The following is an 11,557-nucleotide window of genomic DNA, read 5'->3' on the forward strand; positions in this document are numbered from 1 at the left end:
GTAGAGCCGAGGTCAAACACTGGGGGAGGTCGGGTGCTCTCAGTTAAACCCACTCCCCTTGTCCTGGGAGAGCCCCGCCCAAGACTTAAATCTGGCCACTTGAAGGCTGACGCTCCGCCCCCCGGGGGCCACCGCCCAATAACGGCATGGTCCTGCCCCTTCGCGAGCCCTGGCTCCGCCCCCGCGCGGGATTGGTCAGGCCGCCAGTTCTGCCCCGCGAGGGGAAGACCCGGAGAAATCGAGTTAGCCCAAGGAATGGGCCCCCCACAAGTCCTGCTGCGCATGCTCGCTCCATGACCCCAGCTTGAGGTGACTGCCCGAACCCAGGCGGGGGCCCCAGGCACGGAGGCTGAGGGACCTGCCGCGGCTCGGTCTCCGGAGAGGGAGGGCCCCGCTGCCGTCGCCGCCCGGCCGGTGCCCGGTGAGGACGGGCCCCAGCGGGTCAGGGAGGGTCTCGGGTCACTCGGCGTGGCCGCGCCCCCAGCTGGGCTCTCCCGGGGGTCCCCAGGACTGCTGATGCTGAGGAGGGGGGTGTCCCCGGACTCTGCGTCCCGGCGCTCAGGCAGCCTCCTTGTCCTTCACCAGCGATTCAGCTCTTCTCCTCGCTCGTCCTTCCCCCAACCCACCCGACCCCAGGACTGAGCCCTCACACCCCAAGTCAGGGAGCCCCACATTGGTTTGCCTTTCCTTGACCGTGTCCGCCCCGCCCAGTACTGCCCCCGCCCTGCACCCATCCCCAGTCCCGTCCCATCCTTGTGGCTCTAGAGATGCTCGCAGGGATGGCAGTTGGAGGTCTGAGATGTTGGGGCGGGGGAGGCACTCCGGAGGCTTAGTCAGGAGGTGGCGGTAATGATGCGAGAGGAGAGAGGCGGGGAGCAGGTGCCATTTGGGCGCAGCATAGACAGGTCTAAGGACAAATTACAGTGGGTAAGGAGGAGTAAAAGTAACTAAGATTCCAAGCCATGGTGATTAGGGGAAAGGAGGTGCCATTACATGAAATTCCCACTTTGGGGAAGCTGTTCCCTGCACACTATAGAGTAACAGTTCTTGACCCATTCTGGGTCTTACTGCTGCTTTGAAAATCTCCCTGTAAGGATGTGTACCTGCATGTCTAAGTGGGTCCATCATCCCACCAGCAGCCCTCCAAGAACCACATGGGACAGCGATTATAGAAGGGGCATCTGTCAGTATCACTGGTAACGTGAAGACTTCACCCTTGCCTGCCTGCCTGCCTGCCTGCTCTTAAGAGCCCCTGTGAAGTTCACCACTACTCCCATTACATAGGTGAAACCAGCCCAGAGAGTGTAAGGGGTTGGCCTCTTAGCTGAGGATGCAGGTGTTGGTGGACATTGATGGTATTTCTCTCCCATACATATGAAGGTAATGGTAATTCTGTTAATCCATCATCAGTTGCCAGGCAATGATCCTGGCTTTCTTGTTTTTTATTTTTTGGCCACACCATTTGTGGGATTTTAGTTCCCCAATCAGGGATTGAACCTGCGCCCTCGGCAGTGAGAGCGGAGAGTTCTAACCACTGGACCGCCAGGTAATTCCCATGATCCTGGCTTTCAGAACCTCACCATCAAGGGATTGGACCTCGTATTAGTTACCTACTGCTGCCATAACAAATTACCACAAATTTAGTGGATTAAAACAACACAGCTTTGTAAAAGTCATGCAGTGCTGGAGGTCAGAGGTCTGACATGGGCCTCACTGGGTTAAAATCAAGGTGTGGGCAGGGCTGTAACCCTTCCAGGGGACTATAGGAGAGACAGTCTGTTTCTTTGTCTTTTCTAGAGGCCTCCAGCATTCCTTGGCTCATATCCCCCTCCCTCCACCTTCAATGCCAGCAACATCGAATCTCTCCTCTTGCTGACCCTGCCTCCATCATCACACTGCTTTTTCTGACTCTTCTACCTACATTTCCTGCTTTTTAAGACCCTTGTCATTGTGATGGAACCACCTGGACAATCCAAGATAATCTCCTAGTTTAGTAACCTTCATGCCATCTGCAAACTTAATTCCCCCTTTGCCATATAAGGTAACATATTTACAGGTTCCAGGGATCAGGACCTAGACAGCTTTGGCGATGGGCAGCAGGGGGGAATTATTCTGCCTCCCAAGGTGTCTAAGAGGCTCCTGCCAGTTCTTAACATTGTGTGGTTTGGAGTTTACACTGAGCCATCTTACAATATCATGACAGCTGGTTAGGCTAAATGGGTGACTGGAGACCCATAGCAATATCAAACCATCCGACTGGGGATGCAGGTGGAGGGTGTAAAGTGAGTGAAGTAAGGTAAACTATTAAGCCTTTTGATCTTTTTAATTCATTTCTGCTTCACTTCTAAAAATTCTGTTAACTCAATGAACTTTTATTGAGTAAAAATTTAATTTTCAAAATAGATGTTTTAGGCTTAAAATAGCTGCCTGTCAACTCCTCCATTCACATCTCAAAAATAAATTGCTAGAAGGTTAGGGATAAATCCAGAAAAGAGACTGATCCAGCCTGAGGGACTGTCCACCCCTGTACATGGAGTGGTGGAAAAACAGTTCAGCTATGAACTAGAAATTAGAAACTTCTTAAACAGAGGGCCCATGGCATCATCCATTTTTCACAAAGTATCAGAATCAAATAGGGTACTGGTAAAAAAAAAAAAAAAAATGTAGATTCTCAGGTCCCTCTCCAGACCCATTGAGAAAGAAGTCTGGGGGTGGAGGAGTCCAGAACTGTGCATTTTTAACAAGAATTCTGGGTGATTCTTAGGTATCATGAAGTGGGGAAACCACTGATTATAGACTTAATTTCTCTATTCTCAATACATAAGTTTTATTGAGATAATTTACATACCATGCAATTCACTCACTCACAATGTACAATTCAATGGCTTTTAGTAAATTCACCAAGTTGTGCAGCCATCACCACAATCAGTTTTAGAACTTTTTCATCACCCCAGAAACCCCATACATACTAGTATTCACTCTTCACTCTTCTGGTCCCCATCCCTCCCACCCCCAGCCCTAGACAATCACAAATCTACTTTCTGTCTCTATGGATTTTTCTACTCTATAGATTTTCTATAGACTCCAGGTCATTTTATAGAAATGGAGTGTATAATATGTGATCTTTCATGACTGGCTTCTTTCACTTAGCTAATCTTTCCAAGGTTCATCCATGTCGTGGCATGAACTTTTTAAATTATCAGATAATATTCCATTGTGTGGATACATCACATTTTATTTATTCATTTATCTGTTGATGGATATTTGGGCTGTTTCACTTTTTGGCATCTATGAATAATGCTGCTGCGAATATTCATGTACAAGTTTTTATGTAGACATCGGTTTCCATTTCTCTTGGGGATACACCTAGGAGTGGAATTGCTGGGTCATATGGTAATTCTATGTTTAACCTTTTGAGAAATCATCAGACTGTTTTCCAAAGTGGCTGCACTATTTACATCCCCACCAGCAGTGTATGAGGGTTCCATTTTCTCCTCATCCTCACCAACACTTGTTATTGTCTGGGTTTTTTGTTTTGTTTTACTAGATCCATTCTAGTAGTGTGAAATAGTATCTCATTATAGTTTGATCTGCACTTCCCTCATGACTAATGATGTTGAACATCTCGTGCTTACTAGTCACTTGTATATTTTCTTTGGAGAAAGGCCTATTCAGATCCTTTGCCCATTTTAAAATTGAGTTATTTGTCTTTTTATTACTGAGTTATGTGTTCTTTATAAATTCCAGATACAAGTCCCTTATCAGATGTATGACCTGCAAAAATGTTCTCCCATCCTATGGGCTGCCTTTTAACTCTCATGATGGTGTCCTTTGACTCACAAAAGTTTTAAATTTCGATGAAGTCAAATTTTTGTGTTTCTTTTTTGGTTACCTGTACTTTTAGTGTCATACTGAAGAAAGCTTTGCCTAATCCAAGGTCAGGAAGATTTACTCTTTTCTTTTTTTTTTAAGAGTTTTATCACTAGCTCTCATAATTAAGTCTATGATCATTTAGAGTTAATTATTTGTATATGTTGTGAGAAAGGGGTCCAGCCACCTGGAGTTTCATCCCTGGACCACAGAGGTGTGGGCTGCTGGCCAGGGTTGTGCACCAGGCCAATCAGAGTGTGGGGGCAGGGTCCTGTGGGTGGGGCTTCCCACCATAACCCTTTCCTGCCCAGAGTGGTTCTCTGGGGGGGTGGGTGGGGAGGCAGTGTCTTTTCTGCTGGGCCCCATGTCCCCCCAGGTCCCAGGTACCACCATGTTGCCTGCCCTGTGGGACAGGATGGGCAGAGCTGGGAAGGAGCACATGGGAGGAGTAGGGGTTGGCTTAGCCAGGGGCTGGACCAGGGACAGGAGGGATAATGAGACATCAATCCCAGGGGTGCCTGTGGTCAGGTGACTTGCTACCAGGAAGCATTTACCTGAGGCTACACCCCCTGGAGGTGGGGGTCCTCCTCTGTCGCAGTTGGGAGGTCTCTGCTTTCGTGTCTAGTTGTCAGGTCTCTGCTTTCATGTCTAGTTGACTGAGAAGGGGAGCTTGCAGGGGACAAGGCACCCCAACCATGCACTGGCCTTGCACCTCAGGCTCCTCTCATGGATGAAGGGGTCTTGGAAGACTTTGGGGTACGGGGCATGGACACCTCAAGCCATGTGCATTGGAGGGGCCCAGAGAAACACAACTGAAAGCCAGGTTGGAGAAACAGGTCTAGGGGGTAAGAGTGTACAGGCCTTGGTGCTGCCTGAGTCCTGGACAGGGAGGGTGAGATGTCTGCCAAGGCAGCAATCTTGTTTCTGGGCTAAACTGGAAACTGAGAAAGACCCCGCCATCTGCCCACCACCCAATCACCCCCAACAGACAAAACAGCTAGCCCACACTGATGCCCCAGAGCCCTGGTCTCCAGGCCACCACTGCCCCTGTCATCCATTTTTTTCTTTTCTTTTCTTTTTTTTTTGGCCATGCCGTGTGGCTTGTGGGATCTTAGTTCCCTGACCAGGGATTGAACCCGGGCCCCCGGCAGTGAAAGTGCAGAGTCCTAACCATTGGACCACCAGGGAATTCCCTGTCATCCATCCTTTCTGCTTCTCCAGACCAGAAGCCAGGGAGCCCTCAATGACAACAGATTCTCTGGACACCTCCACAGCCCTGTCCCCACTCAGCTGAGGCAGAGCCAGCACCAGCTCAGACACAAGGTCGCTGCCCTCGTGGGGCCCTGGCATCCCCTAGCACTGGGTGCCCCGGGGCCTCTTGCCTGGGATGGGGGATGGATCTAGTTGTGAATCCAGAGAGTCCCTCCTCCCAGGGCCAGGCTCCTCCTTTGGGGTCTGCAGTGTGCCAGCAGGGCCCCAGCCCATGCTCCCAGTGACACAGTGTCAGGGTGAAGGGCACCAGGCATTCTGGGAGGGTTGGTGACCTGAACTCATGTCCCCAAAGTGCTTTTCCCCAACGCCTGGTGCTCAGGAAGACCGGTTCCTGTTATCCTGGACGAGGTACCCCAGGTGCTGTGCGGAGCGGGCTCTGGACCCACCTCGACTGGACTCCCAGCTCTGCCTTCATGGCTGCATGCCTCAGTGTCCTCATCTGTAACCTGGGTCAATGAGAAAGATCAACTTTCATAACGTGGAGCTGAAGGTTAAATGGAAAAACCTGTGGAAGCACTTCACCCCGTGCTCAGCACCTGTGGGCCTGGATTCCTAGTAACTCACAGCTGTCAGCACCTTGGTCACCCCAGTAGCCCCTTGAGAGCCCTGTTTTGGGCACATTTTGTAGATGGGAAAGTGAGGTTTGGCTGGGGGAGGTGACGGACTCAAGGCTACCAGGAGAGTAGAAGCACCAGCCCAGCGTTCTCTGGCTCCATTCAGGTCCTTCCCCGGGGGCACCGAGGCAGCCCCATCTGCCCCAACCTCCAGCCCAGATTCTTCCTGAACCCAGGCCTAAGGGCACCTCCACTAATGGGATTTTGCCTCCTGCCTTAGGACGGAGCCCTTGGACTGCTGGGTTCCTTCCAGGGAGGTGGAGGAGAAATCCATCTGCTGGGGCCTGAGCGTGGCCTGGGGGCCAGGCCATCGTTCCCGGAATGCCCCTGCCTGAGCCCAGTGAGCAGGAGGGCGAGAGCGTGAAAGCCAGCCAGGAGCCCTCCCCTGAGCCCCCTGAGCCGGGCACAGATGTCGTCCCCGCAGCCCCCAGGAAGCCCAGGAAGTTCTCCAAACTGGTGCTGCTGACGGCCTCCAAGGACAGTGCCAAAGTGGCGGGGGCCAAGCGCAAAGGAGTGCACTGCATCATGTCCCTGGGGGTGCCCGGCCCCGCCACCCTTGCCAAAGCCCTCCTCAAGATCCATCCCGAGGCTCAGCGGGCCATCGAGGCCGCCCCCCAGGAGCCTGAGCAAAAACGCAGCAAGCTGGACACAGGTGAGGCCCCAGACCAGCAAGCAGGGCGAGAGCAGGACCTTCCTGGGGCCAAAGTCCCCTGTCACCTGAGCAGCCAGGGGGACAGCAGGCTCGGCTGGCTCAGGGGAGTATGTGTGTGCCGTGAACATTTCTGCGTGCATCTGTCTACATTATCTCAGTGTGAATCTCTGCGTGTCTGTAGGCCTCCGTGTGTGTGTGTGTGTGTGTGTGTGTGTGTGTGTGTGTGTGTGTTTCTCTAAGATTCTGTCTCCCTATGTGTGTATTTGCCTAGGAGAGTAAGTTTGTGTGGGTTTTTGTATGTCTGTGTTCCTGGGCCTATTTCTCTCCGTGTCTACTCTTATGTGTTTACCTATTTATGTCTTTTTCATGAGATGGGGGCATCCCCAGCCACAGGCCTAGAGTTCTCAGGCAACCCGAGGGACACCTCAGGCTCCATCGCCTGCTGGAGTCAGGGACCCCAGAGCCTGGAGGCCCCTCTGCAGTGGGCCTGGCTCACCCTTGAGCCCTTCCACTGGCCTGTTCTGCTCCAAGTGCCTCCTCATGTCCACCTGCCTCTGCCCAGTGCAGAGAGGGTTATGTCCTCACGACCTGTGTGGAGGCAGGGCTCAGAAGGGCCAAGTCACCACCCTGAGGCCACCAGCTAGCTCACTGGAAAGGATGGGGGGGCCCCCTCTGGCTCAGAGCCCATTCTTCCAGCTGAGCTGGGTGGGACAGGCCATTTCTACCCCACCTGAGACCTCTGCTCACTTCTCAGATCAGGCGGGCTCTGGGGCCATATGGACCCCACCCCATATGGCACCTTTGTGAGAATCAGGACAAAGTCATCCTTCCTCAGATGGAGAGATGAAGAACGGAACAAGGGCTGCAGCTCGGCCCCATGGGCTCCCCTAGGCAGTTGCTCATGGGCAGTCAACACCTCTCAACCTGCCCCTCCGTCTTTACCTCCAGACCTGTCCACAGCCCTCTCCACCTCCTGCCCCGTCCTGGGCCAGGCAGTGGGGAGGGAGCAGCAGCTTCCTGATGCTCAGCCCAGATTTGGCCCAAAGTTTCCTGGAAACAGCCTCTGTGTCCCTGGGCCAGTGGCCTTTGGGAGCATGTCTCTGGAGTCAGCAATCCCCACCCCTGCTCTGGCAGCTGGGACCCCCAGGTTTGCCCCCCACCCCTTCCCCCTTTTCCTTTGACAACAGCCTGACCCACACCCTTCTCTTCCAGACGGAAAAGAAGACGGAAGGTTGGCAGGACAGCCTGCCCCCAGTCCCTTGGTGGATGGGGAGGAGTCCACCATGGGCCCCATCGTGTCCAGGGAGGACCCGTAGCCCGGTTCCTGACAACCGAGGGTGCGATCTGGCTGGGTCAGTGAACTTGGCTGCAACTTCTACACGTTCCACTGGGCTTCTGCCTGGGGCCCAGCCGCTGACTGATTTTCACTTTCAACATTGTAATCTTTTTCTGATCAAGCATAATTTACTTTTGTAAGCAGAAAAAATAAAATAAAAAGAGAATAAAAGAAGCTGTACACTAGATCCCACCATGGATAGGTTTTTAAAATTCCATGATTCTGGGTCCTTTGAGGTCCCAGCTCCAACCCCCACCCCCCTGCTCCTGGGCCTCCCCAACCCTCACCAGCCCTTACCTGGCCCTGCTCCAGGGCTTCCTGACCTGGGCCATCTCTCAGGCCCAGGAGGGCTCTCCAGTGGCCTCCATCCCCCAGGGCCTCACACCCTGGGCCTCCTCAGCCTGGAAAACCCGACCACTGACTCAGAGACTAGGTGGAGTCTCTGAGGTTTTCACTTTCTGCTGCCTTTGGTGTCCAGCCCTGAACCCCTGGGAAGCCGATCCTGCCCCTCTCTGGCTCTCCTTCCAGAGCCAGTTCCCAGGAGGCCTCAGCCTGCTTCTTCCTGCTGGACCCTCAGAAAGGCCACCTCCTCCAGGGAGTCACACAGGACTGACAGCCTCTGTGCACAGGGACCCTGATGTCCATGGCGGCCCAAGGTTCTGCTGAGGAGGTGAGCCTGCGGTGTGAGGGGGCACGCCTGACAGAAGTGTATTGTGCCCCTGCCGTGTTCCTTCTGGGTGGTTTGGGGGCTGAGGGAGATTCCTGGGAGCCTGAGCCCCTCCTCAGGTCCCCTGGGTGCTGCCCTGCTGGAGGAAAAGATGAAGAAACACCGTTCCCCTCCTTCAACAATAAGTCGGGGTCCCCTGAGAAAAGGCATTGGCTTCAAGTTGCTTCAGCCCACGTGGTCCTCATCATTTGAAAACTGCCTTTGGGCAAAAGGAAATGGATTATTTTTTAAAAGTAGAGTTTAGAGGACTTATGTTTTCAAACATTTTCCAAATTTAATCAGTATCTGTTGACTCCCTCTTGGGAAAAGTGAGTTACGCAGCACATCCTCAGGGCCCAACTCTCCATTTTGCTGTGATTTTTATAGCATGGTTGTCTGTAACATTTATATTCTGTAACCATAACTTTAAAAGTTCTTTTGTCTGAATTCTATATTTAAATAGATTCCCATCCCCCACAAGATTTCTCCTTTCCTGAGGCTCTGAGTCATCCTGGAGGGCTGGTTCTGTCAGTTGAGGAGACCGCCTGAGGGCTTGCTCTGGTTTAACATTTGGTAGTGGAGGAGGCATGGAGTAGAGGAGGTGGGGAGAGGGGCCGGCCAGCCTCGACCCCTGCCACTCAGCCTGGACTCCAGGCAGTCCTGGCCTGGGCAGGGTCACTGCGGGTGTCCACTCCCCTGCATTTTGCTGTGGCACCATCGACCCCTTCCGCAGCTGCCATGGGAGCCTGGGGTGGGGGTGGCACTCGGGTCCCCAGTGAGGGGGCCTGGTTGACTAGGTGGCCCCCGGAGGCTGGGTGGGGGCACAGGAAGGGTGCACCTCCCTCCGGGGGCTCAAGCGGCCTATGGTGCCTGTCATCTGCCTGGAGGGTGGGAAGCACTGCCAAGCCAGGCAGGGAGCTCATACACTGGATCCGGAGGTGTTAAGCTTTTCTTATTTTTTAAATTTTGAAACATTTCGAACTCCCATAAAAGTTGAAGGAGCATGCAGGGAGCACCACGTATCCCTCACCTAGATTCACCCTCCCTCTCCCTCCCAGTCCTGCCACTTTCTTGCCCCTTCACTTCTTGAGGACCTTAATGTCTGCCCAGAGCAGGGTACACAGGACCTAGTGGTAAACAGGTAACAGCCCCAGCCTCCTAGAGGTAGACAGGAGACACAGAACTTCCTGCTGATGAGTGCATGAAATCTGGGGCTAAGGGCTGCCCAGGAGAGGACCAGGAGCTCCTCAGCATATGACAGGGGCCTGAGGAAGCCCCGTGGAGGGAGCTGAAAGGTGAAGAGGGCGGGCTTGGGAGGAGCAAGCCCAGACAGAGTAGGACAGGAGGCCACGAGGCAGGAATGGTTGGCAGAGGCTACTGGCCCAGGGCCTTGCGGCCACAGGTGGGTTCCAGGCTCATCACGGGTAGTAGGAGGTTGGGACGGATTTATGAAGAGGAGGAATGTGGTCAGTGTCGTTTTACAAAACTCCCCTGGTGCCCTAAGGAGAACAGACTGGAGGGGGTCCAAAGTGGGAGCGGAGAGGCTGGTGAGGGCACCACCACAGCCCGGGGGAGAGAAAAGGGAGGGGAGATGGGAGATGCTAGAAGGGGAAGGAGAAGGGCTCAGTGATGGGTGGTCTCTTTCGGGGGACAGGGTTTGAGGGAGGACTGGCCTGCCCAGCCCGGGATGACAGTGCCACCCACCAGGAGGAGAATCCAAGGGGAGAAGGGAGCTGGGGGGCAAGTGGCCCTTCCAGTTCACACAGTTGGCATCCTGCTGGACGGGTGTGTTCCTGTCGGTCATGAGTGGTTCCCACCAGTGTCAACGGAGCAGAAAACCCTCAGAAGTGGCAGATTGATACCAGTTCTGGGTCTCTGCACTCAGTGAGTGGGTGGGTAGGGGCATTAATTATGATGGGGATAAAAAGTAAATAGGATGACTACTGTACACTTATTTTTTAAGTATTTATTTATTTGGCTGCACCGGGTCTTAGTTGCGGCACATGGGCTCCTTAGTTGTGGCACAAATGTGGGATCTAGTTCCCCGACCAGGGATAGAACCCGGTCTCCCTGCATTGGGAGCGCAGCGTCTTATCCACTACGCCACAAGGAAAGTCCCTACACTTACTTTTTAAAAATATCTTGCATTGGTCTTTCCTTCAAGCTAAAAAAAAAAAAAAAAAAAGGTAATTCATGGTCATGAAAATAAACAGAAAATACTGATTATGAAAAAATATTACAAAATCTACAGTAATTCCACCATCTAGAGATAAGTCTATGATAAATAATTTTATATTCAGAAAATTGGGGTGATAAAGTGCCTTTTTTTTTTTCTTTGACGCACTGCGTGACTTGCGGGATTTTAGTTCCGGACCAGGGATCGAACCCGGACCCCGGCAATGAAAGCACGGAGTCCTAACCACTGGACCACCAGGGAATTCCTTATTTTTTTTTTCTAAATGTATTACAAATGTCTCTCCAGCGTCCATTTTACAACGAACCACTACAGGGGTGGGTGATCATTTATCCAACCAGTCCTGATTGTTGGACGTATCCCAATTGTTTCTAGGTTGGTAACAATCCTTTCAAAAGCCTTGGGTGAGATTCCTGCACACGGGGTGGACACAGCCACTATCATTCCACCCGCGGCCCGTGAATACTCGGCTCTCAGGTATCCTTGGCAACATCCGGTAATATCATTAAGAAGAAAATATTGATAACGCCCCTCGCTTCATCTTGTGTGCACAACCTCTGCGTGTTTTTTCCTGGGGGTTGCATTTTCCTTGGTTAGCTTGGAGAGCTGGTCCAGGCACGTCCCCCCCCCGCCCCCCCCCGTAACCCCCGCCGCCGCCAGGCTCAATGTGGCTGATTCTCCTGGAGGCCGGGAGGAGGCGCGCGCGGACGCCGTCAGGCCCAGCAGATTCCGGACGCCCACCCAGGCCCTTTGAGGCCCGGGCACCGGCTCTAACTTGCCTTCTGCAGGGGCCAGGGAGGATTCCTCAGTGACAATCCGGCAGATGGCCGGCTATCCGAAGAATGCGGGTGAGATCCTTACTCCTTGTCATCCTCAAACAGACACTCCAACACAAGTCGCAGCCCCTCCTCCT

At 53.1% G+C, this 11,557-nt stretch overlaps 1 protein-coding gene across 3 annotated transcripts; it reads left to right on the plus strand.

Moving 5' to 3' along the window:
• Window positions 1-201: 201 nt before the first annotated feature.
• Window positions 202-8,829, plus strand: FLYWCH2 (FLYWCH family member 2). 3 transcript variants are annotated; one of them, XM_036824208.1, is made up of 4 exons: window positions 316-421; window positions 5,092-5,193; window positions 5,977-6,408; window positions 7,621-8,829. In XM_036824208.1, the coding sequence occupies exons 3-4, from the start codon at window positions 6,078-6,080 to the stop codon at window positions 7,722-7,724; spliced, it is 435 nt and encodes a 144-aa protein (XP_036680103.1). In that variant the 5' UTR covers window positions 316-421; window positions 5,092-5,193; window positions 5,977-6,077; the 3' UTR covers window positions 7,725-8,829. The 3 variants fall into 3 exon arrangements, with proteins under 3 accessions (XP_036680104.1, XP_036680102.1, XP_036680103.1); XM_036824209.1 differs by lacking the exons at window positions 316-421; window positions 5,092-5,193 and adding an exon at window positions 202-309; XM_036824207.1 differs by lacking the exon at window positions 5,092-5,193 and having other exon boundaries at window positions 293-421; window positions 7,621-8,828.
• Window positions 8,830-11,557: the final 2,728 nt, after the last annotated feature.

This window comes from Balaenoptera musculus, chromosome 15 (genome assembly GCF_009873245.2).
Source record: "Balaenoptera musculus isolate JJ_BM4_2016_0621 chromosome 15, mBalMus1.pri.v3, whole genome shotgun sequence".
Taxonomy (NCBI): Eukaryota; Metazoa; Chordata; class Mammalia; order Artiodactyla; family Balaenopteridae; genus Balaenoptera; species Balaenoptera musculus.